The 26,682-nt window shown below is 40.3% G+C and overlaps 1 protein-coding gene across 1 annotated transcript; it reads right to left on the minus strand.

The window, feature by feature from the left end:
- Positions 1-768: 768 nt before the first annotated feature.
- ap1g2 (adaptor related protein complex 1 subunit gamma 2) lies at positions 769-26,363 on the minus strand. Its single transcript, XM_047368373.1, has 22 exons — positions 26,224-26,363; positions 25,508-25,710; positions 23,723-23,847; positions 22,154-22,295; positions 19,598-19,694; positions 19,426-19,502; positions 18,990-19,085; positions 18,115-18,195; positions 17,817-17,915; positions 17,667-17,722; positions 17,007-17,120; positions 14,553-14,693; positions 14,077-14,131; positions 12,931-13,053; positions 12,557-12,646; positions 12,100-12,227; positions 11,820-11,924; positions 6,490-6,631; positions 6,030-6,192; positions 5,640-5,791; positions 3,222-3,320; positions 769-1,088 (listed from the first exon to the last, which is right to left on the minus strand). The coding sequence occupies exons 2-22, from the start codon at positions 25,706-25,708 to the stop codon at positions 981-983; spliced, it is 2,394 nt and encodes a 797-aa protein (XP_047224329.1). The 5' UTR covers positions 25,709-25,710; positions 26,224-26,363; the 3' UTR covers positions 769-980.
- Between the last annotated feature and the right edge of the window lie 319 nt (positions 26,364-26,682).

Below are 26,682 nucleotides of genomic sequence, written 5' to 3' on the forward strand. Positions count from 1 at the left end.
GCAGTAGTGGTTTAATGCTCATCTGTTACTGTTTGCCTACTTGAAACAGTGCAAAGAGGACAAAAACAAAGATCTTCACATGTAGCAAAGACAAATAGTTGCCATAAAAAAGCCAGAATCTGTGGAGTGAAACACTGAATGCAGCAGCAGCCTTTCAATAAAAACCTGAGCTGGTTTAGTGGCTCTTTAAGGTTTGTGAACCCTCACATATGAGTCCTTAAATTAAATGTGAGGTTTTTACTAAAGTTCCAGAGGCAGATAAAGATGCCAGTTAAATAAAATTATATTTACCTTTTTATATTTCGTTTTTAAAACAGGTCCTTGTGGTTGGTCCTTTTGAACCAGATGCATCAAAACTGGCCCAAAGACATGATCTTGAGTACTAAATATTAAAATATGTTATTGGCCTAAATGACTTAATAAACAGCCAGATTCGTTTGTTTTAGTCAGGCTCTTATGGCTGCAGTGAAAAAGGAAAAGAAATGTTTTTTTGTATCATTTGTACAGAAATCTAGAAATATGATCTAAAGGGTTCACAAACGCTCAAATCTACAAGAGTGTTAGGGTCACTAATTTCTTTCTGCATTGATTTCAGTTCAACAATGAAGTCAAATTTTTGTTCAAGAATAAATCAAAAATGTTTAAGAAAAAAAGTTAAAATAATATCTTTACCAAACTATTTTGATTTAACTTTAGTTTCCCAACATTTCACCCTTTTCTCCGCATTCTCCAAGTGATCCGAACACTCTGCACAAACATTTATAGTGATAATTTCCTTTTAAATACCCCACCTTTTTACATAACACCTGCATCTCTGTAAGTATTCACCATTGTGATCTTATTTATCTGACAAGCAGCAAAAAAGTGACTCCTTCGGTGAGGCTGTGAATTCCTGTGAAATATCAGCGCTTCTCATGCATAAAAACCACCTAAACAGATTCAGAGACACGTCCTGATTCTGTTGGGCTGCCAGGCTGTGTTCAGAGTCCAGCTGCACTGAGTCCTGGGAAGGAGTCCACCTGAACTGTGTCCTGAATGACAGAGCCTTGGCTGGTGTAGGAGACACGGATCCTCATTTTCAGATTTACCTGAAATGTAAAGAAGCGATTTATCACACATTTTATTCTTCTTCTCTGATCATAGCAGACGAATACAATGCGGCTCCTGGGGCAATTCACTACTATGCACCCCCCAGTTCTAGGCTACGCACTTCAACCGCTGCTTATCAGTTAACTTATGGTAGTTTGAAGTATTTTCATGACTTCTAGAAAGGAACGATCATAAAAATGAACTACTCTTTATATAGATTAATGCAGACGTACATATTATTTCTTTAGGCTTTCTTTTTTAAACCATATTTCTGATGACTGTAGTTCAGATCAGTATTGACCAGCTGACTCCTGACTGGTTCAAAAACAACTCTGACTCTCAATTATGGAACTTAAAAAAAACAAATTTTCATACAGTAGACTACGATTAAATGAAAGAAAATTACTTGAAATTATTGGCAATACGAAACGCACCTTTGGGGGCGGATATGAAGTGTGAGCCTGTTTATGCCCAGTAGAAATCAGATAACAGCTTTATCAGACCTAATGTGTTTATATGCACTACAGAAATGTGATATTCAAGAAAAAAAAATCCTTGTCTACATGTTCCAGTCTGCTGTGGCATTTCATTACGAATGTAATGACATAAGGTGCGCACTTCCTGTTGTTTTCAAAACATGCGGTCATCCTGTGCTATTCTGGCAGGTTATTTTCCTGCATAACGTCTTCCTCGACGACTGGCTCTTTGACAGCGAGCACATGCCTTCAAGCCAAGACCGCGTAACCTCTGTTTCCTTTATCTTTGGACATGGGCAGAGATGAAACCAAAAGGAAATCTGAAAACGACATTTACGTGCAGAAGAAAATCACAGTACTGGGGAGAAATCTAGCTGTGATGATGCGATTTTGGGAAATCGTTCTCTGCTTATCATATTTTGCTGCGTACATGATCACTTGAGAAATCAGACAACCCCAGAAATTGGAGGACAATGGAATTTGTGTTCATGTAAACGGGCTGAAATGTCTAATGTAAGACGGCTCCTTTTTGGACCAGAAAACGTTGGGTATGAAACGACCAAAACTGCTAAAGTACAAAGTGAAAAGACCAGCATGATATTTACATACCATATAAAACACACAAACTTTTATTTTCACTGTCAGACACTAAAATCTGAATAAACCTGTTCTGTTTTAGGTCAGTTAGGAGTATTACATTTATTTCTATTTACTAAACACCAGAAAATGAGAGGGATTTTTTTACTGCTTTAACAATCTGGGAAAGCCCAGATGATGACGTCATAGCTTTGTCAACTTCTGATTCAAAACATCCAAGTTAAATGGAGACACACCTATAGATGTATTTTAAAGCCACCAAACTCGAACACCTTGCTTCATTGTTTGACACCATGGGAAAAATCAAAAGAAATCAGCCAAGATATCAGAAGAGAAAAGTCGGAAAAGTGGGTCAACCTTTCTAGATGCCTGGAGGTGCCATGTTCATCTCTTCAAGCATCGTAAAAAGACGGATTACAATTTGCAAATACAGTCAGGGAAAATTATCTTAATTATGGAGACATGTCCTGTGGTCTGATGAAACTAAATTCAAAGTGTTTGACCCTAATGACAATCATTACATTTTGAAGGAAAAAGAGGGAAGCCTGCAAGTTAGGGAATCCCATCTCCACTGTGAAGTACAGGGGTGGCAACATCACGTCGTATAAGTGTTTTGCTGTAGAAGGGACTAGTGAACCCGACTGTTGCACCAGTCCTGCTAGGATAAATGGGCCAACAGTCCAGCAAGCTATTGGTGTGGAATGACACCAAAACATGTGACCTGAATAATACAGTTTCCAGTATCTAAATACTAGGGAAATGTATGTAAACTTCTGAATTTAAAGAATCATTTTGGCAATTAAAACATTTTGCTAAACCATGCTAACTGACCTGAAACATAAAAATGTCTAGTATCATTTAATGTCAGTCAGTGAGAACAAGGGTTTTCTTTTCAAACAGTGAATGTAAAAATCTGATTTCAGCTGCAAATGTTGCTTTCATTTTGTCTAAAAACAACACCCTTAGAAACTCCCAAACACAGGAAGAACCTCTACCATGAATGGGAGAACCAGCTTGTCCATTATATTTTGCTTGTGTCTTTGCATTTTGCAGACCCACCTTGTTTGGGTTGTTGAGGACCACCAGCTGGGTCAGTTTAGCTGCACCCCTTGCAGGAAGAGAGTCCCTGCTGGGGGACCTCATTTGTAACTGCACACTCTGGAGGAAAGAAAACAAAGCTGTTACAGTTGAAGATTACAATACGCATGCTGTTTAGTTTCATTTGCTGCGCTAATGTCTACTAACAAGACCATGATGGACTCTGAATTTCACATCACCCGCAGACAGGACTGTGGTTAGTATTTTAGAAATGTGTTACCATGAAGCTGAGGCAGTATATTTTACATGTTGAAACGAGGATGTTATTGGTTCTATGTCTTTAACAGAGATAACATAAGGGTTGCTACCGGATTTCAGTAGTTGGTTTCACAACTCTGTAAACAGAAAAAAAACTGCAATGTTTTAGTATTTGTTTTCTTAAAGCTGCATCAAGCTTGATTTTTCTTTCCAAACGTCATTGAACTTGATGTTCAGCTGTGTGTGATTGAAACTTGGATCGAGGCATGAAGTCACATTTGAGTTGAGCGTGTTCTTGCTGAAAGTCAGAAATTCGGTGGAATATGTTCGTTGTTACGATAAGGCACCAGGCTTACAGTTCTGTTAGCACTCCAGGCCAACAATAATGTATATCTCTGCATTTTGAACACTAACTGACCATACTCACAAATACAGCTGGTACAGTAAGATTCAAACCTTCAGAAACCTTTTAGTTTCATTGTGTTTTCTAGGTGTGGAAGTCATTTTTAATATGGGGCTTCTTTTTACTGAAATATGAAAGTAATATTACCAAACAATTAAACTGAAGAAAAGCTATTTTAAAGTTTCCCAAATGGAGCATTTAAACAACTGCCAACATGCCCAGGTCTGCCCGTCCAAACAATTTCACATTGAAGGCAGACCGCAAGATGCTAAAAGAAGTCTAAGAAAAATATACAAATAGGGATGCCCAGCTCCAGTCCTGAAGAGCCACTGTCCTGCAACCTTTAGATGCCTCCCTCCTCAAACAGGTCTGAAACAAATCCCTGAATTCCCTTATCAGCATTCAGTCATTCCTCTCTGCAGAAGCCTGGTACGGAGCTATTCATTTCATTTAGGTGTGTTGGAAAAGGGATGCATCTAAAGGCTGCAGGACAGTAGCTTTGAGGATGAGTCTGGCACCCCTGTTTCTGAAATGTCATTGCATGACCTATAGCAGGCTGTTGCTACTGTTGATGTGACTGTGCATGGCTGCACAACCAGAAAGAGGCTGCTTAAGTTTCATTTTCGTAGTAGGTGTGTAACGGATAACAGAGGAAATGTTTGGCATTAACCAAATCCAGCATTTCAGGAAAAGAAACTCATACCAACTCAACTGTAAAGCATGGAGGTGGAAGTATAATGGTTTGGGAATGCTTTGCTGCAGAATGACCTGGCTAGCTCACCATCATATAATCCCCCATGAATTCTATTGTATAACAGAGGGGGCTTAAGGAAAAATGTGAGGCCATCTGTAAAAAAAAAAATCTTAAAGCTGAAACATATTTGGACCCTGAAATATGAAAAGGTCCCAAACCAATTAACAAAGGACAGGATTATTGTTTAGTCCTGGGCTGAGTCAAAGCCCACATCCTGATCACATTGGGATGCTGCTGGGTGACTTGAAAGAGGCTGAAAGCAACAACTGGAACTGGTGGGGGAATCCTTCCTCAGACTGATATCAGAAGGAGGTAGATGGCTAAAGGTAGCGTCTTGCTAAAGTTATTTTTACAAAAAAGTGGGTAACACTTGCTATTAGGGAGTAGGGTGTCCTAGCGTTTTCCTCAGGCAGAAAACACATTTTTGTTGACATTTTTTGGTTAATTTATAAAACAAGGTTAATTTTTGTTGCTTAACTGCAAATAAATCACCTTTTTCAAGAATGAATATAAAAAATTGGGGTTAGACATCAATATTGTTTATTTTTTTTTTGTTTCTAAGATTTGTTTGGCACTATTGGTCTTTATTCAACAGTAGTTTGAAAGAAAAGAGGATGGAAAAAGAATAGGAAGACATGCTGCAAATGTCGCAAGACTGGGAATCAGACCCAGGACAACCCCATAGACTCTTCACATGGTGTGCCTGCCAACAGATCCACCCAGCACACCAATATGTGGACATTTCTAAATGAAAACTTGAATATTTAATGGGGCATCGTACATTTTATCGCTTCATGTATTGTCCATTGTCACATGAAAACCAGTTCCACCCTGTCTCCAGTGTTATTCACTGGGATGTGGCAAATAAACATTTTCCTTAGGAATGCGATTGAGTTAGTCCCTCAATGTTCCGTTTACATAACTAAAAACCTACCGTTTGCTGTAGCTATATTCCTCACTTTATCATTCGATTATGCATCTATCACTAAAAGCAACGTTATCAGAACAAATGTTTGTTGCGAACCTTGGGCACTGCAGCTTGCAGGGTGAAGCCGCTGATGTCTGAGTCAGTGGAGTTGGAGGCTGTGAGCGTGATAGTCAGGCCTGAGTCTGACTGTTGTTCACAGCTTAGCGTCAAAGTCACACCATTTTTCTCATACACCGTCACAGTGGGAGCTGAGGCAAGTAGAGCATATAAAACGTGGTATTAATTCAGAAATTACATGAAGCAAAACAGCTTATCAGAACACAATCCACATGCCTTATCGTATTTACATGCACAGACATAATTATATTTTTATATTATATATATATTTATATATTATATATAATAATATTTTTTATAGCCAAAAATCCTACAGTTGTTGTGTTTTTGTCTCATCTGGAGAGCTGACTCTGCATGTGAATGACTGACCTGGTGTCAGCGGAGTGGGCTCCAGCCCACCCAATAGATCCAGGAGGTCTCCTCCAGCACTGGTGAGGGCAGTGGTGGGCTGAGTTAGTGCTGGGTCACCTAGTAATGAGCTGGGCTGCAAAAGTTCCTGAGAGCCACCCAGCAAGTCCAAGAGATCACAAACCTGAGGAAAAACAGAAAGAAAGAAAGCAGCAACAATTTCCCTCATTTCTGAAGCATCCATATGGAAAATAGCACAAAACCAAAATCTCCAAAAAGGCCTTGTGTAAAATAGGAATAAAATAAAATAAAATAGTTTTCCTTATATTTAAAAAATGTCATGTCTGTGAGAAAATTCAAGGCTGAACATGACTATGAATTATATCTCCACCATACACCTGGTGTCCATCAAAATAAAAACTGGAACACAATAAATAGAACTGCGAAATATTTTGGGAAGAACTGTTTATACGTATAATACCTGGCCAGCTGGTTGTTGTGGTGTCTCAACCTGTCTGACTTTGGCTAATTGGGGCTCCTTGATCGTCTCCTCGCTTACCTCTCCGTTGATTTGACCCAGAGAGTTTTTCTGAATCACAGGCATCCTCTCCAGCACAGCTGCTCTGTGGAAACAAGCATTAAGGCTCAGTCAAATTGAGCTAATAAATAACAACTGCCATCACGGTATATGGGAGGAAAAGTAAGGGATCTTTGCTTCACCAGCTTTATTTTTTTTTTATAAAAAGAGAAGTGCAAGGCAGACAGTGAACCAAGAAGCCAAAACCCAGAGTACTGGTGTGTTCCATTCACCTCTGAACGTAGGACTTCGATTTGGGTTTGACTATGTTCCAAGTTCAAAAACCAGCGTGATTAGCTAATTACCCAGGCTAACTCTTATTAGCAATACAACCTAGTATTATGTTACTCTGCATTTTCTACTTTATAACACTCAGACCACTAGACATAGTGCCTGTATCAAGGTATACAAAGGTTACCATTTCAAAACCAGTACATTTTTCCATTGTACTTGTAAAGGTGCTGGAAAGCATCTCCCCCACCTAGGTGAAGCATACACTGACGCGGGCTGACAGGAAGTTTGTTTGCAAGATTCATTGAGTGCACACATGATGACAACCTAATGACTTCACCTGGAGGGAATTCCTAATCATCCACCTCACTGGGGCAGAACATTTGGGCTAAAGATGAGGCTGGATATGGACTGAAGCTTCAGTTTGATTTAACTCAGTTTGATTTGTATATTATTCATTCGGTATTAGTTAGCAATCAGATGTATGGTGCATATATAAAGCAACTTTAGTAGCATATCGTATATCCTTATTTGTAAATGGCCTTTTCAGGAGAACCACCCTAAATTTGATCAGTGGTATTGTCTGTTAAACGTCTTCTGGAAAATTAATAGGAAAAACATTCAGAGCTCTAAAAACCAAACCTCAAAAGATGGATGTGGTGGAGGACTGTCTGCAAGAGGGTGCAGTTGGAGGAGTGGCCCCTGATCATAAAGCCTAGGGAGGAGCAGCTGCAGCCAGTGGCCACAGATTTGGATTCTGTTACTGGCTTTTGGCTACACTTCCAGTGTGACATGAGTGGAGAAAGAAACAGTAAGGCAAGATCCAACTCCAAATGAATAACCTAAGAGATGATTTGGAGCAGCAACTAAAGGCCAGAGATTTACCACCTCTGCAAAAACTGAAAGAGGAGATGGTGATCCGGCCTGTTGTTCAGAGTTGGCAGGGGCTGAGCGAAAGCAGTGGTTCCCAATCTGGAAGAAGGTGATGACATCAAGCAATACCTGATAACGTTTGAGAGGCTGGCAGTGTTATATCAGTGGCCTGAAGCTGATATGCCATATGTGGGTGGTGATGCTGATTCCATACCTGTCAGGAAGAGCTCCAGCAAACTATGTGGCCATGGCAGCAGAGGACACTGGGGACTATAAGAAAGTCAAGTAGGCCATTTTGGCCAAGTATGACATCAATGAAGAGGTCTACTGACAGCGGTTCCTGAAGCCTGACATCCACCCCAGTGAAAGCCCAAAAGAAGTGCCTGAAGGACTTGTACAGCAAATGGTTCCAACTAGAGAAAACAACCAAAGAGCAGGTTGGAGAAGAAATTATCCATCAGCAGTTGTATTGGTCTTTGACTCCAGAACTCCTAGTGTGGGTAAAAGAAAGGGGTCCAAAGTCAGCACAAGAAGCTGTTTAGCTAGGGGAAAAATTCCAAGCATTGAGGCGAGGATTCAGAAGCTACCCGTTTGAGCCTTCAAGGAAACCCTGCATGCAGTAAGCCATCTGGGGTTGGGGGTGGTCCTAGGGAGCTAGAATCATCAAAATCAGCGGAAAATATCTGTAAAGACAAACTGCTTGCTTCTGTTGTGCACAGAAAGGTCACATTAAGCCAGAGTGTCCAGTCAGAAAGGCTAAAGCAGCTTATGTCTGTACTCTTCCTAGGCCCTGCGAGGGTAAAACCTGGAAAAGGAAGAAACAAACTACTACAGTTAAGATAATTGGTAAAAACCCCAAGCTCTTCTAGACACAGGTAGAGTGCAATCACTAATACACTCATCTCTAGTCCAGAAAGACTTGCCTCTAGAAAAGCCTGTTCTAGATATTTTATGTGTATATGGTGACTGTAAGGCTTATCCAGTGACAGTAGTTTATCTAGAAGTTTCTGGGCAGATGTACCTTATCTCAGTTGGAGTAGCGGAAAGCTTGTCATATCCAGTAATCTTAGGGCAAGATGTTCCATTTCAGCAGGAGTTGATACAAACCTGTAAATATTGTTACAAGGTCACAGATGCAGAACCAAAGACTGGATGCGAATAAGGTCAGTGAACAGGTATCAGAAGCGGAAAGTGGTTGAAGTGAAGTTTTAAAACTAAATACTAAATAGTGTCTTACGTCTTCCGTGATGGAAGATGCTATTGAAGAGCATTTTGATGTTTTCTCCGAACTGCCATTTGATGGTGGAAGTTCTTCCAGAAAATACATTCAAAGCTAGGAAAAGTAAAAGGCAGAGAAGACAAGAGAAAATGGAAGGTACAGTCAGAAATACTGCTGAGCTCACGGTGCCAGAAATCTGTGAAACTGACCCAGGTGACTATTCACAGCTTCAGAAACAGGATTCGAAACCAAAACACTGTTTCGGAGGAGCCTGAGTACCTGGGTTACGTAATTGGAAGTGGGGTTTTTAAAGCCTGTCGGGAACAAGTGGAGGCAATCTGGATGAGGGCCACCCAAGACACAAGCAGGTAAAATCTTTCTTTGGCCAAGTGAGCCGGTATTGTCACTTTATTCTAAGCTTCTAGGACGGCCTCACCGTTGTGGGGGTATTATCAGCAAAACAAAAATGAAAGTGATGTGGGGAGAAGAGCAGGAGAAGGCATTCAAGACCTAAAGACCTTATGTTGTGAACTAGTGCTCAAGAGTCCCAACTTCGACTTCCCTTTCACCATTCAACTGATGCTTCTTGACGAGGGACAAACACAGTCCTTTTACAAGGAGAGGGAGATGACCAGAAACCAGTTGCATTTATTAGCAGAAAACGGTTTCAAAGGGAGAACCAGTATTCAGCGGTGGAGTTGGATTGTTTGGCTTTGAAGTGGGCCATTGATGCTCAGCAATATTATCTGCTCGAAAGAGACTGGGAACAAATCATAAGGCGCTGCAGTGGTTGGAGCAAATGAATATCTAATACAGACCTGGCAGGCAAAACAAAGTGGCTCACTTTCTTTCTCGCAATGTTGTTGGCAAAAGGAGAAATGTGAGGCTGCTGGAAAGCATCTCCCTCACTAAGGTGAAGCAAACACTGACACGGGCTGACGGGAAGTTTGTTTCTGTTTTGTAATGCTTTTATTTTGAAGAGCACTAACCTCTCTCTTTAAGGTCAACTTCCCAAAGACAAGAGTCATGAGTTCACACATGATGACAGCCTAATGACTTCACCTGGTGGGAATTCCCTAATCATCCACCTCACTGGGGCAGAGCAATGGGCTAAAGATGAGGCTGGAAGTAGAATAAAGCTCCAGTTTGATTTAACTCAGATGTATGTTGTGTGTATATAAAGTAACTTTAGCAGCATATTGTATATCTTTATTTGTAAATGTTGTGTTTTTTTTTATTGCTGCATTCCTGCCTAAATGCTGATGCTGTGACCTTGGTGCCAGAAACTGCAACTGGTGAGACCTGTTAAACATTTTCTGGAACATTAAAAGGAAAAGCATTCAGAAAAAAAAAAACTGCTGCAGCGCACTGTTGGTCTTCTTCATGACTGCAGGTTTTCATCCAGTTTGAGGGTTCAACAACAACCCTCTAAAGTACTGTTTGGATGAGTTTTCTCCAGCTGCACAGTGCAAAGAATAGCACAGTGATTCCCGTCCCCCAGGTATAGCTGTGCATTACCAGTCAGCTGGCTGAAAGAGGGCTCCCACACTTTTTTTGCCTCACTTACAGCAAAGACTGAAAAAATGTTACATCACAAAACACCCAGGCGTTCATGTCTACAGTAACGTAGGAAAATAAAAGGAACGCTACCCGTCACTGTTTTAAAACAAACATCTGGCTAGAAATGAGCAACATGTCTGTTCAGCAGCCGCCTGCAGGCTGGTGGGTGACACAAGCATAGCCTGACTAACAAACTAGTTAATATCAGTTTGTTAGACTCGTAGTGTTTTTAAAAAGAACAGAATGGCAATTAAAAATGTTCTATATTTTGTTTGAAACGTTTGTGGTAATACTGTAAAACTCAATAGTGTCATACTGGCTCATACCTAGTAGCAAGATGTTCACGGAGGTTGTCTATACTGTTAGGAAAAGATTCATAGGAATAAAAATATTTAAAAATACAGATAATCTGTTTATACTGTGTCTATCACTAACTTTAGTAATGGAGGCAGCCATATATACATCTGACCTTGGTTGAACTTTGGAAGGAAGACTTTCTGTTATTTTTTTGCTGTTAAAACCAAGAAATATCATCTACCAAGTAAATAAATGCCTAATTTAACTGTATTATTCGACCAACCAAGCAGTGCCCATGTATAATGCTTTTTCATCTCTTTTCCTCTTCTTTGGTTTCAGGACATGAAGGGTTCCGACACATTTTCTATGTCAAAGTTTCACACTTTCCATACTGCAGAATTCCCATGCCTTCTTAGTGCATTTTAAGAAGAAACACAAATGTTCACAATGACTTTCTGCCACATATTTCTACAGTGGTCAGACTTTAAATGGCAAACTGACCATTGGGAGAATGGACTGATGGATGGACAAACCAAAAAATGTATGGATGAATTGATGAACAGTTTGTTAAACCAACCAGTAGAGGGATTGATTGGCTGGGTTGTCTAATTTATGGATGGATGGGTAAATGAATAGATAGATGCAGGGATCCCACACATTCGTTCATGTCAAACTTTCACACATTTTCAGAGTTCTTAGTTTCTTTGTAGCTAATATATGAATTCTAAACATAAAAGTTTACCATGAATTTCTAACACTTTCGACAGTGATCAGGCTTTAATTATTATTTAAAATTAGCAAATTAAAATGTGCAAAAATGTAGGGATGGATGGAAGCACAATAATTTTTCCATAATCTATTTCCGTTTTCCATACTTCCAGACCTGGAAGATACTTAATTCAAATTCCATACTTGTCCAGACTGCTTAGGAAGTCTGAATGAAGTCCAAGCCTTAGAAAACAATATGTAAGGTGAAGGTACATGATCACCGCTGCCCTAGAACTTAAAACATAAATAAAGAAGAAAAATATGATGCTGATGTTTCCTTGCCTACCTCATGTGGTCGTATTTTTTGAAGAGTGCGTTGTATTCAACTGCCCTCTGCTGGAGCTCCACATCTATGCAGCTGCCGTAGATGCTGACGAGGCTTCTGATCCGACTGCAGCAGAAGAACGCATTCATGAGGAGAAAGAAAGAGAAGCGGTTGGCTTTGGCAGCTGAGAAATTACACCAGCTGTTTACAACCGGTGTTCTGTGCAGGTTGGTCTGTTAGTGCACTTTACATGACACTGTTCACGGTGCACCGTCAGGAACAAAAAGGTGGCTTTTCTTACTCCACATTGTCTGTGATGCGTGTGCTCAGTTTCATGGTGGCGGTGAGAGCGAAGCCTCTGGTCGTTGGAGTAGACATGTGCGACTGTAAAGCTATCTCTAAAACGTCCAGGACGTCATCCTCTGTTACCTGATGAAGAGGTGTGCAAAACAGAGTTTGAACAATGTTATTAACAACTTTTCTGTGATAATAAACATACAAAATGTGGTTTTAAATTCAGTTTTGAGCAAAAAAAAAAAAGGCTTTTTCATCGTTGTGTTTCTTTTAACATATGTGGAGTTAAGAACTGATTCTATGGATGAATCTACCTGACAATCTTTCAGTTGTTCCTAATTAGCTTTTAATAGGACTAAATATTTAAAATACATGACATTCAACTGTTTTTCAACAGATGCAAATACATAAGTGTCCTAATATCATGATCCCACAGTGAGTCCCATCATTTATCAGTAGATTACCTGCACAGCTTCTGTCTCCTGACACTCGCCTTTCAGCAGCAGGTCTCCATACTCTCCTATACACCAGCAAGCCACCTGGACCAGAGGTGGCTGGGCACACAAATGTTCCATTTATTTCCTGTACTTGCATATTAAACTTAGAAATACAGAGCAAAAGGCTGTTTGAAGCAACAATTCTTCCAAAATTCACTGAACGTTACTGTGGTAGAAGGACCTGATCCACTCTGCTGATCAACGCATGGCAGATCGTCTCACTGTTTTTCAAAAAGGATTCTGTTTCTATCTGACCGTTTCAAACTTAAATCTACAGTGAAACCAGACCAGCTTGATTTGGTTCAGAACTCTTGCAGAATAATATTATCTGACCCACAGACCTGAGAGATGTCAGTGAGCAGCGCCCGGTAGAGCTTGTGGACGGTGTAACAGTGCAGCTCTGAGGTGTTGGTGATAAGCTGAATTAGGTTAGGCACGGTCTCATCTCTGACATCGCCCCCAGCCTGTGAGGGTAGAAATTACACACATACGCTCACACAAATGCAGACACACCAGTAGATCCTTTGGCAATGCAACTGGTCAAGTGTTCAGGTCATCACACGTGGTTCTTCCAGACAAGAGGACGTCACATCAAACCATTAAGGGTATTTAGCAAAATGAATCAATCTTTATGTGGTGTTACATCCCCAAAATTAGTTTTTAGCCATTGTCATTTTTAAAATGCAAGACATGATGAATAGAAATAATTTAGTTAAACGGCTACTCTAAAACATGTTTATAACCCTAAACATTTTTATTAGATTTTGTTACATCACAACCGCAAACTTCAATAACTGTTCAATTCATCACTCGAAAACGAACAGAGTTTGGCAAACAAACCAAAACATGACCGCCCCACCTAAACTGACAAGTCAGAGCAAGGGACAGCGTCAACCAGGGAAGCAGCCAAGAGGCCCATAGTAACTTTGGAGGACCTGCAGAGATCTACAGCTCAGTGGGGTAACAATTAGTCATACACTCCACATATTTGTCCTTCCTGTTTAACAAACCCTGCCACAAACAATCCTGAATTGAAACAATTCCTAAAACAGGCAACACAAACCCAGTTAAACAAGATAGTTTGAAGAGACTGAAACATTAGTTTTAGACAGATGAATTCCAAGCATTAGTAAAACAGAAAACTAACACATCACCCTGATTACAGTACACAATCCTCACAGTGAAACACAGCAGTGGCAACATAATACTGTGGGAATGCCTTTCTTCTGCAGGGCCAGAGAAGCTAGCCGGTTAGAGGCTGAGACTAAGGTGGAGGGGGGAGAATGAGCTGTTGATGCATCCTGTACAATCCTAATTCAGTGAAGTTTGTGGTTGGAAAGTGACAACATCTCAGAAGGTTCAAGAGATATGAATTCTTTTTCAAGGCTCTGTAAGGTTTTTTTTTGGGATCCTACATCCAATTCTCCAATACAACCAGAGGAAACCTTATGAGACGCAGCAGGGAAATTAATGCAGTCTGCACTTACCGTGGTGAGAACATGCAGGATGGTGTCAATGTGCCAACGTTGGGAGGGTGCATACCTGACAGAGACACACACAGCCAACTGAGCAGTGCTCTGTGGTGAGACACACACTGAAGCTGTTTCTACATTGTGTATATGTCAACAAGCGTTGTGCAGTAAAGACACAGAAGGCCTTCACTGTTACAGTGTCCATCAGAGAGGAATATCACTGAGTGGATACAGAGCCGGGTTGAGCAGCGCGGACAGGCAGAGTATAAAGAAAGCACAGAGACCTTATTGTAACTACCTCGGCACAATAACTCTCACACTTTGTTCAAAAGACCACCTTGGAAAACAACACATTCAGTCTAATCACATGCATGATGTAACGTATCTGTGCTTGCGTGCATACAATATGTTAGCAAGAAATTAGTCATTTCAGAGCTCGCTTTATATTCACAATGGAATCTACTGTACATTCTTTGAGAATGGTCACCTACCTTTCAGCAGCGTTGAATATGCCACCGGCAGCTTGAGCCCTGAGTTCTGGGGGGCAGGAGGAGAGGAAGATGAGCAGTTCCTTCATCATGGAGCGGATGTTGGAGGCTGATACCAAAGCCAAGGATAGCTCCAAAGCCCGCCTACACGGATGGGAGAGTAGGATCAAAGGTACTAATTAATCCAGCTTTGCTGTGTTGACAGGGGTTCACAGCAGTCCCTGAAATAGAAGGAACATCTCTGAATATTTACATTAAAGGTTTATCTTCGAATGAGAACATTTCAGGACATCCTTTACAGGATTAAATTCTAATTCTATGAAAAAAACCTTTGGTATGAATGCAGTACCTTTCCCATTAGGTACCCAGTTTTTTTTGCTAGTGACATGACAGATGGACTCACAATATGTTTTTGCTGCCGTTTCTTCTTATAAATTTTCAATTCTCTGGGAGTGTCCGCTTGGGGTCAAAAAAGTATTAGCTGAATTAATCAAAAAGTAGGTCAAGATATACCACTCCAAGCTTTCAGCATGCCTAGGGGACTGAATCTTCCTCTTTGCGGACAGAGTGTCTGCATAGTGTAGCACGTGATTTAGAAAGCGTAGTGTTAAGTCTTTAATATTAGCCTCCATTACTTCTAGATTGGTCTACTGCAATTCTCTATATATTGGCTTTGAACAGTCATCACCTGCATTTATCCAATTTGTTGCAGCACGTCTTTTGAAAGGTATAAAAAGGCATAACCATATAACCCTAGTTTTTGCAGATTTGAACTGCCTGCCTGTGTGTTTTTGCATAAATTCAAAGATTTTTTTACCTACTTTTAAAATTTTTGTTGTCTACTTTTGTTGTCATGAGACTGTCCTACAACAACAGAGTGTCTTCAGTCAGAGGCTTCTTCAGATGTGCTGTAAGACAGACCGCTAAAGGTGATCCTTCCTGCCCACAGCCATCAGCATCTAAAACGGCTCTTTGAAAAAACGTACATAATGAGCTACAACAACATTTAATTTCCCTTTGGGATTAATAACGTTTTTTTTTTTTTTATTGAATTTGAATTGAAAATGTTAAAAGGGTTAGGCATCCAGTTACGTTACTAAACTGATCCGCCTACACAACCCCAGAAGAGCCCCGAAGTCATCCAGCCAAGTGTAAAAGGGAAGCAGTGGAACCTCCAAGATCCTGGAATAACCTGACCCTCTTATATCCATACTGAAGAGTCTTCTTTACAAGCAGGCTAAAAATAGTGAAATTGAAAGCAATCGTAGGCCACATAAATTAGATTTTTAAAATTCTAATAGTAATAGTATCTGGATGTTTGTTGTCCCATTAACGATTACATTAAAATGAAAGGCAAACATATGGTTATTTAAAGACAAGGACTTAGTGTTGTTCCAAACACTTTCTATCTTAAGAGGATTTAAATTTTACAGAGAAAATTTTGCTCTAAAAACTTGTAAAAAGTGCCGATCAGATCAACAGCTTGATCTTAGGGATCGTATTTGTGCCACCAGCAGCCACACAAAATCATTCAAAGGGCCTCAAATGACCCTCGGGCAACACTTTGGACACCTCTGGTCATTTGAATCCTGATTTAAAACTCACTTTTTTACATTGGCTTTGAATCTTTAAGTAATGGCGTCTCCTTGTTTTAGCCCGTTTATGTATGGGATTGTATTTTTTTGATTTTTTGTTTTTCTGCGTTTTATTTTATTGTACTTTATGTTCTTTTTTGCATGTTAATCTTGTAAAGCACTCAGGTAAACTTGATTGTTCCTAACTGTGCTGTAGACATAAAACTAACATGCACATTGACATTTGAGTAGCATTTGCATAACGTCCATAGCAGTGGTGCATAAGCATGTCTCAGATGTGCAGCCCTCATGCCATGGACGTTTTCATCATGTACAAAACAAAATTAACCTAAAACATATTTTACTATTTTACCTATTCCATTCACAAGGCATTCACAAATTGAATGTGTGCATACAGGTTTTTAATATGATTTCAAATACATGCAGCCTCTATTTGCAAGGGATGAGTTTGAAGCAGATATAAAACATAAATGAGGCTAACGAAGACAATATCTGACAACATTTGCATCCCACTTCTACCATGCACGTTAGATCAGCCTGAAGTAATGTTAGATTTATTTATACATAAAATCAAATGAAGTGATCAGAACAATTCCTGAGACATGGATTTATGAAGTAAAAAAAAATCAAATCACACAAAAGAAACTGACATTGTAAAATCATTGTTAAAAACCTGCCAAACATGCCTGTGTAGATTTAATCGGAGGCAACCGGTTTTCCTCAAGAAAAAAACAGCACATGGAGGAAAACAGCAGCTCCCAAGATTCAAAGTCCGGTTGCCTCTGGTTAAAGCCCGTTGTACCTGCCAAACATCTTTGCATTAACAGCTCAGCCCCACAAAACCCAAGGAGGTAAAGGTTACCGCTTGACAGATGCATCCTGGTCTTTTAAGCAATCTACTATAGTCCCACGGTGCCGCTGAACTGCATTATGGTCTGTCACAACGATCTTCTGAAGGGAGGTCATGGCGATATATCTGCATATTCACACAGGAGGGCCAAAAGTGAAAATCTGGCAAGTTTTACGCTTGATACCACATTCTGATTCAAAGAGATCTACTGCAATGTCAGCACATCAAGTGTTTATGTGTGGACATTAGTAAAACTGGTCTGACAGGAATCAAGCATTCCCATCACTGCCACCCAGCCACAGAGAGTCAGTGGTTTGGCTGGAGCAAACCAGACAGACCAGTTCGACCACAAGGCCTATGGGGAAAACACTAACATGCCCACAATAAAACAAAACCTCTAGGAGCCTTTTACAAGGTGTCCACATTCACGAAGCGATCTTAAACTGAGTGATCAGACTGAAGAGACAGAGAGAGGGCTCCTAGTGTGGCTCTAAAGGAGTCACAGAGGGAAACCAATTATTCAGCTCAGATGATAACACCCTGTTGGAGGAGAACAGTCAGTATGGCCTCTTGAAATAGAGAAGGCAAAAGGCTCCAGTGAGATCAAAGGAAATAGATGGTGAGAAGAGGCAATAGGAAAGAGAGAGAGAGCGATAATTAATTAGCACTGACCGAATGTTTCTGTCATTATTCAGGAGAAATCTTCCCAGGATGTTAACAGCCAAAACCTAAGGAGCAAATGAAGTTAAGCACATGAGTGTTTGATCACTAAATAAAGGTTCCTGGTGTAATAATGCAGTAAAATGTTTGAGTTTATCTCACTCTGAGGCCACTCTCTGACTTTATGTCTAATACAGTGAGAACCGTCTCGTAGAGCACGGCGTTGCCCACAGTCTTGGTACTGTCTGTGTTGGTCGCCACCTAGAACACAAATCACACCTCAGTGAACTGACATTGCTGGCAACAGACTGAAAGATCTGAGAGATCTTTTAGACTTAAAAACAATTTAGCATCCGCTATCAGACATGATTCAGTCTGTTACAGACTGTTCCCTGGAATAGAGCGAACCTTCCCTCATGATTCCCGTACTGGTGACTGGTTAGAAAAATGTGGGTAAAACCTGAGCTAGGAGGTCGTTCATGGCGTCACTAGCTGCTTCGTTGTTCCGGCCGAGGATTCTCAGCAACCTCAGGATGCGTACCTGAAGCAAAAGACGACAGAGAAACAACCTTGAGTCAGTAGTAACAAAAACACCGGAGAGAAGATACACCTGTGTATACTTACTTTAAGATATTCAGTGCCTTGCAAAAGTATTTACACCCCTTGATAGTTTTAACATTTTGTTACGTTGCATTACAGTGAAAGGTAGTGCATAATTGTAAAAGGGAAAGAAAATGACAGCAGCTTCTCAAAGTCTCTTACCAATAAATATCTGATGCGTAGCTAACCCCCTTAACTCTGATACCCCGTAATAAAATCCAGGGCCACCAACTGCATTGAGAAGTCACTTTATTATAAAATAGAGGCCACCTTTGTGTAATTTCATCTGAGTATAAATGCAGCTGTTCTGTGAAGACCTCAGAGGTTTGTCAGAGAGCATAACAGACGGGTCAGGGAGAAAGTTGTGGAGGTGTTTAAAGCATAGGTTATAAACCAATACCAATATGATATATTTTTGGACAGTGTGAAAAACCTGGAGAACCTGAGGAGCACCCATGCAGAAAGGCCCCCAGTCACATAAACTACACTGAAGTTTGTGATTGTAACGTGACATAAAGAGGAACAATGAAAGAGGTATGAAAAGTTTTGCAAAGCGCTGTGGCTTGTTCTAACATTTAACAACTAATGTCGGCGTGGATTTACAAAGTATGACAGAACACCAAGCCGGGTCTGCGTGCACATTTTCAGCGCAATGTCAAGAAAATAAGCAGTGAAATTAAACAGAATAATTGGACATCAACTACAAACTAAAGGTCATAAAAATGGATGGCTGACCTGTAGGAACGGATCACTGACTCCTGCCACATCGTGGTCCGGAGAATATCCTGAAATCACCAGGCCTTTCATGATCTGAACTAGATCTGGGACGGTCTGGAAGGTGTAACAAACATACCCGTTACAACACACAGTCATATTCAATAAGTTAGAATACGCGTTATGATAAGACTCGTTTGTCAAATTAAAGGTACCTTTTGGAAATAACAACCTTTAAGCAGGTATTAAACATACCTTTCATTAAGCTAAATAGATACCATAAAGGTAAATGTTTTTTATTGCTCAGATGTAATAATATTCTAATCTTAAATGTCAAGTTTTTTTATTAGCTGTAAGCAGAAAATCATCACAATTCATCTTCAATAATAATCAAATTTATATTTATATTTAATATGGCTGTATTACTGCAGAACCATCAGATCAGGACACCCCATACCTTCCTGAACCGTTCCAGAGCTTCTGGGCTCCGCTCACAAAGCTCAGTGATGAGCACAACAGTTCCATGCAACACACCTGCAGATAAAAGATAAACAAAAGTCATACATGAAGTGACTGGAAACAACGATTAGGAGATAGAGATGGTAGATGCGTGACTAAAATCTACTGACCGTGGTTCTTCTCAGAGAGGAGGGAGTGAGCAGAAGGGACAAATAGTTCTCCTAGATCCTGGACTTTCCTCACAATGTGAACGGCACACAAAGCAGCCTACAGGAGCAGTAAATCACACTCATACCAACGGTAGTAAAATTTACACAGAGGATGTATACACAACTCATAATTCAAAAGATAATTTTAGCCGTTATCTCCAGCAAAATATAGTTAAGTTAGGCTGTTACATCACCAATCTATTGTTGAACATTATGCTAAAGTCTGGTAATAATGAGACCACCAACTAAGTTATAACTAGGGTAAAGCAGAAGTTTGTTTTCTTCCAATGTGGGGTTATGTGAAGTACTGATTAGTAGTTATGGTGTTATAGCTTGGAGATTTAGTTAGAACTCCTTTCTTAACGAGAGCAAAAAGACTAAACAATATCCGACAATATACAGTTACAGAAACAATAAAAATCAATGACAAGTAGAGGAAACACTAAATCATAGGTTTTACACACCTCTTCTGCCTCAAAAACTTAGGTGTGTATTGCAAAATGTAAATCCTGCTACACAAAGACACAGCAAGCAGCGCATCGCGTTGCAACATGGACATTTTATGGCTGAGAAATCAAAGCAGTCACAATCTGAATCTGCTGTGAATCAGTAAAAACAATTAACAAAAAAACTACACTAGGAATAGATATGAACTTGGCCTCCTAATCAAGGTCATCGCTATCGGAGTCCCTGAGGAAACCAACCCTTGATATGTCATGCTGTGGGTTTGTGGTAGGACCAACGTGCAGTGCAAGGAGGCAGGAACCAGAGGAATGAAGGTAAGACGAGTCTTTAATTGTTCTCGTACGCAGACCAGGCAGGAAAACCAGAATCGGGCCGAAACAGATCCAGACCAGTACATGGAGTGACCAGACATGATGAGGGTAAGAGCAACATAAACATCACAAGGATCCAGCAGGGAACTAAGGCCACTAACGAACTTAAATACAAATAGGAAATGCAGTGAGAACCAATGAACAACAAGGTAATCAAGGAAAACACAGAACAGGTGTGGGTGACACTACTGGGAGACAGAGGGAGTGAAACCAATGAGCAAGACACAGAACTACGGGTAAACAGAGATCCAGACCGGGTAAAAAAAACAAAAACACAGTCACTGGCTGGGTATGACATGATATCTTTTGGTGTCCTGTCTGTGATTTTATCAGCTCCCTCCCCAGGATGATTTCTCCGAATCACAGCTTATTTTCAAGGGCACAGCTTGCAAAACTGCATTATGGGCCTAACATGTAATTTTGTTGATGTAACAAATCTGGCATTTCCTCAACAATCTCGATGATTTCACTCTCTACAGTGCTGTTCACAGTTAAAGAGAGATCTCTGTGGTGTCACTGTTCTGTAAGTTGCGCTCAGATATTCTTGGCAAGCTAAATGACTAAAAAGTCATATCAAAACATCGAGGAAACATGCTAGCGTTAGCTTATCACTTGGGCTCCTGCTCCGCACAACGACACAGCAGGAGTTTATTGAAGACTGTAGCTGAATGTGCTGAGTCAGATTTATGTTGCTATTGGGACAAAATATCTGTTTCTGCCAAGAACAACTGATAAGAGAGACAGCAGAGTCCTGAATGTCACTGGTGTGCAATTTAAATGCTACACAATCACAATAGTGTTTTAGATAATGTCGAGTGCTGACTATAGTGGTTAAAATACTGCACTCTACTGCATACTGGTTTAAATTTTTTGTTTGATTTGATTCACTTTTGCGATTAATGAAGTATTTTTTAAATGAATGTGGTATCAGCAGGCCAGCTGAGAGCCTCGCCTGGGCCCAGGACAAAATCACATCAGATGATTAGCCCCCACCCATGGACATTCTGTAACCAGTAACTAATTAATATTTATATTTAAAGACATGATGGGTACAGCATTCTGTCTACTTCTTTCTCCTTGCATCTCGTCTCTCTCCCTCCTATCTGCTCCATGGAACAGGTTCTACATGACGTTCCTGCTGTAGAAGCTAACACTGACACACATTTACGAAATGGGTGGGTCAGTTTATGTAAGTGTTTATCTCCACAGGCCTTTTTCTTGCAAAAGAAACTATATATATATATATATATTCCTGACCATATTTTGATGGTTGACGGGCCCTGTTCTGACCCCCCCTAATGTATACCACTCCAACAGTCCCTGATTTAAGGTGATTTAATCGCCTCCCTTTGGCTTTCTCCACTCTTCTAGATGTCTAGAGGTCATGTGTTGCCTCGCTTGTAAGGAGATAAACTACTGCCTTTTCAACAGAGATTACAGAGAGTTTTTCTTCTAAACTCTAGTTTAAAGTAAAGCACATGGTGATCTCTCTACCATACTTTCCTCAATATTTAAGCCCTGTTCCAAAGAGGTTCTTTCTGACATCCCAACCAAACTTTGTGGATTGATTACTTTTATATATTTACTGTAATACCAAAACGAATTTTACAAATACCTAAATTAGTACAGCCAGGTGCACTGGATGAATTAAAAATATATATATATCTATGCATGCTGTTACCTTTTTCTTTATGTAAGAGTTGGAGGAGCGCAGCAATCTGTTGATCTCTGGGGCCAGATCCCTGCACATCTCAGCTGAACCCATGCAGGCCAGTGTGCACAGAGCCAAAGATTGGACGTGCTGGTTGCTATGAGACAGGTCACTGAACAACACAAAGAAAAATGCATAAATCACATGACAGATTTTTGGTTACTGTAAAAGAATAACGTGACATATTGTTATTCTAATTGTATGCAAACCTTCATATTTTGTAACTTTTCTGATAACCTATTTTTTTCTACTAAGGTTTGTCTCTTCTTGAAAACATATTTTTGTCACACTTTAACGTTTCAGATCATAACAAATTTTTATACAAGGCAAAATTAATCTGAGAAAATACGAAATGCATTAAAATGATGTTTTAAGTTAAGGGAAAAAAAACTATGTAGAGAGTAGAGGCCCTCTTCTTTTTGGTTACATTTTATTAGCCATACCCAAACCTAATTACTAGCTAACCTGTAAATTCAATAACTAACCTAAAAAGAACCTGTTTGACATCATGGAGTTGGCAAAAAGATCTCCAAAAGCAACACCTCATGCCCTGATCTAAAGAAATTCAAGAACAGTTAAGAAACCAGGTCACTGAGATCTTTCAGTCTGGAAAGGGTCCCACACATTGGTGAACCTCCCCAGCTTCCAAGAGCACATCCACCACTCATCCAGGAGGTCACAAAAGAACAAAAACAAGACAGAAGTGGAACTTTTTGCAAGGTGAGAAAATCTTGTTATGTCTGGTATAAATTAAAACAGGATTTTACAAAAAAAAACATGAATCATGGTGGTGGTGGTGTGATGGTCTGAGGCTGCTTTTTTTATGACTTGCCGTAATTGATGGAATCAAGATTTCTCTAGCAGACAATCCTGAAGGAACATGTCCAATTGGGTTATGCAGCAGGACAATGTTCCCAAGCACACCAGAAATCCTACAACTCAATGGCTCAAAATGAAAATGAAAGTTTTGGAGTGGCCTGGTCAAAGTCAGGACTTTATTTCAATTGAAATGTTGTAGTGTGACTTTAAACAGGCCATTCATGCTTGAAAACCATCCAATCCTGAAAATCCTCGGTGATGTAAAAGACTGATTACACTTGAAGTAAGTCATCACTGGCGTGACGCGACAAGTTATCAGGTCTAGGACTCAATTACATTTCCACATAGGACCAGGTTGGTTTGGAAAGCTTTTTTTCCAGAAGAAATGAAATTGTCATTTGAAAACTGCATCTTGTATTTGCTCAGTTTATCTTTGAGCTTAAAATTAGTTGCAAAATTAGACCAAAAAGCAAAAAACAGACATAATGAGATAGCAAATACTCTCATACAGCACTATATGTGATTATGATTTTGTTGTTACAAGTATAACAAACACATTTATCGATATTTAGCAAAGAGGAAATACACTAACACAACAAGTATTTTTCTCCCAGGACCAATTTCAACACATCATGCATTTATAAGCTGTTTAGGAACACTTACATGCATACAAACACAATTCCTATTATAAATAATACAGTTATTAACAGTTGTCCTTACTTCTTTATGGAGTTGGTGATGAGCAAGCTCGCATCCTGCTTCTCATCCAGGAGCATCATTGCTCCCAGGTATCCCACGCGCTTCTCGCTGTAGCGCGAGCTGCCGATCATCCGGACACACTCCATCTACAGAAGAAAAAGGCAACAACTCTGTGAAATGTGGAGCTACTTGAAATACTGACACTTGCTGATGCCCAAAGGCAAAGTCTCTGCTCTTTCACCACTCTGAGCAGAGAAGACAGAGTCAGTGGCCTACTTACAGGAGATTGTTTTTTAGACAGGCTTTGCTTGCGGGAATTAAAGACAATTCACATTGTTCGGATAACAGGAAGGATATAAAAAGACAAAGACCTACCAATTTACGCAGTGTCTTTTGAAAGTCTTCAAAACTTTTTCACTCTTTTTTCATATTATTCGGATTTTATGTGACAGACCAACACAAAGTAGTGCATAAAGGTGAAATGCAAGAAAAGTTTTTCTAAACTTTTACAAAGAAAAGCAAAATGCCTTCAAAAGTCCACTTGTGTGAAGTTAAATCACTTGTATTATAAATCCAGCTGATCTGTGAAGGCATCAGAGGTTTATTAGAGAACATTAGTGAAAAAAGAGCAATGACCATGGGACACAGCAGACAGGTCAGGGGTAAAGTTTGAAGAATAAAGCAGTTTTCGGTAATAAAGTAATATCCCAGCCGTGTACAAATCCTGCCTTAATGGAAGCGTGGCAAGGAAATAGAAAACTATAAGATGTCCTGTTTAGAGCAACTTTTGCAACCTTTCGATGCAGCTCCGCTCCAACACGCCTGAATCAAATTTCTAATGTCATCAGTGTTCAATCATTCACCTCTGCAGAGGTCTAGTAACAGTCAGTCAGTCAGTCATTTTCTACCGCTTATTCCAAAGTGGGTCACGGGGAAGCTGGTGCCTATCTCCAGCAGTCTATGGGCGAGAGGCAGGGTACACCCTGGACACGTCGCCAGTCCATCACAGGGCAACACACATACAACCATGCACACACTCATTCATACACCTAAGGGCAATTTAGAGTTACCAATTAACATAACAGGCATGTCTTTGGACTTTGGGAGGAAGCCAGAGTACCTGGTGAGAACCCACACATGCACGGGGAGAACATGCAAACTCCATGCAGAAAGACCCTTGGCCAGGAATCAAACCCAGGACCTTCTTGCTGCAAGGCAACAGTGCTACCAACTGCGCCACCATGCAGCCCAGGTCTAGTAACAATCCATTCATTTTATTCAGTTGTGCTGGAAAAGGGACGCATCCAGAACCTGCCGGATAGTAGCTCTTATGGAATTACTGCTGATGTCCAGGACCTACCTTCAACCAATCTGACAGAGCGGGAGATATTTAGTAAAACTGGTACAGACACTTGTCAACAAACCTCCACCTGCAATTGCAGCAGAAAGTGGTTCTGCAAAGTGTCAACTCAGAGTGACACAGTTTTATTTGTAAAGGAACATTTACAGAAAACCCACATTCTTTTTTTTTCCCCCACATATAAAATCCCAAGAAAACCCATTGAAGTTTATGGTTGTATCATGACAACATGGTGAAGGGGCCTGAATACTTGTGCGAGGCACCCATTTCTCGTAAGCTTTTATCACACTTTATCACTCAAGCTTTTTCTAGACCTTTTCATAACACAAATCATGTCAGTCAGGGCTCACTTCTCTGGATGTATGAAGTGAAACCAGACACTTGATGGTCTCCCACACTCCAGCCAAGCCAAACCCATGACAGGAATTAGCCAAATCTCCACTCACCTGACCAAAGTGAGCAGGGTAGCCCAACATGTGCACGTAGAGCAGCTTGGCGAGGTTGTGCGACCGCCCCCCGTTGTCGGTTTGTCTGAACTGGGCCCGGATGGCGGCGCACTCCCTCTGGATGACCCCTCGTTCCTCACACTGAGTCCGGGCTGACCTGATGGCTCGGATCATCTCCTGCAGGGGGACTGATGGAGACATGGCTGTGGGTGTGCATGGATGATGTTTGGCAGAGAAAGAGAGACGCAGAGACAAAAATGGGTTATTGCGTCGTGTTTAGCTCCAGTTGGTGTTGCACTTCCTGTTTCAACACATCCAGCTTTGTGTAACCTTATGGCAGAGTTACTACAAAGTAATAAATTAAGCGTATATTGTAACACCAAGAGCAATAAAAATAAACATAACGCAAAAACATTTCAGCCCTCTTTAACGTCAGACATGTATTACATCCGGTGACACACAGAGTTAATAATACCGGCTGTTCCTTCCATTTTATCACGTTGACGTCAAACATTGACAAGTTAACAATTTATCCAAAACGCTAATTATCGCCACACTACCTCAGTCGATGCGGCAGCTTAGTAAACAGAGCCAGAGACTGACTGGACCGAGCTAACCTGCTGCTGGATGCTGACAAGGCTTTTAGGAGACAGCTGGGCTGAATAACAAGCTAACCCGCTGCGACATGATGTTCAAGTGACAAAACGATGACCTACCTCGATAAAAATGTCTGTAGTTTAAAAAAGTAAACCGTTTAACCGACCCCCTCCAGCACACGGCCGCATTCAGTTGGCTGGAAACCCAAATACTGTCTATCCATGCAGGGAACGTCAGAACAAACCCAGCATCACCCAACTTCCGGTGTCATTCTTCAAAATAAAACATTTTTATGTATTTTTGTTGGAAGTTCTAAAGCTACCATTTCTGTAAAATCAATCAATCTCTCTTTAAATATACTTTGTCACTTACAGACCCGGTCAGAGATCGATTTTCTATTAAAAAAAATATTTTTTCAAAATATCCTCAAGCTTGTGGGGGGCATCTCAAAAGGCTTAAGGCAACTTTAATTTGTATTTTAAATGTTGTTATTTTTTTCCTCTTTATTCCTTTATTTTTATTCAAATTCATCCTACGCGTGTGTTTACTTGTATTTTGAATGTCAGAACATGACATTT

This window comes from Girardinichthys multiradiatus, chromosome 6, assembly GCF_021462225.1.
Source record: "Girardinichthys multiradiatus isolate DD_20200921_A chromosome 6, DD_fGirMul_XY1, whole genome shotgun sequence".
Lineage (NCBI taxonomy): Eukaryota > Metazoa > Chordata > Actinopteri > Cyprinodontiformes > Goodeidae > Girardinichthys > Girardinichthys multiradiatus.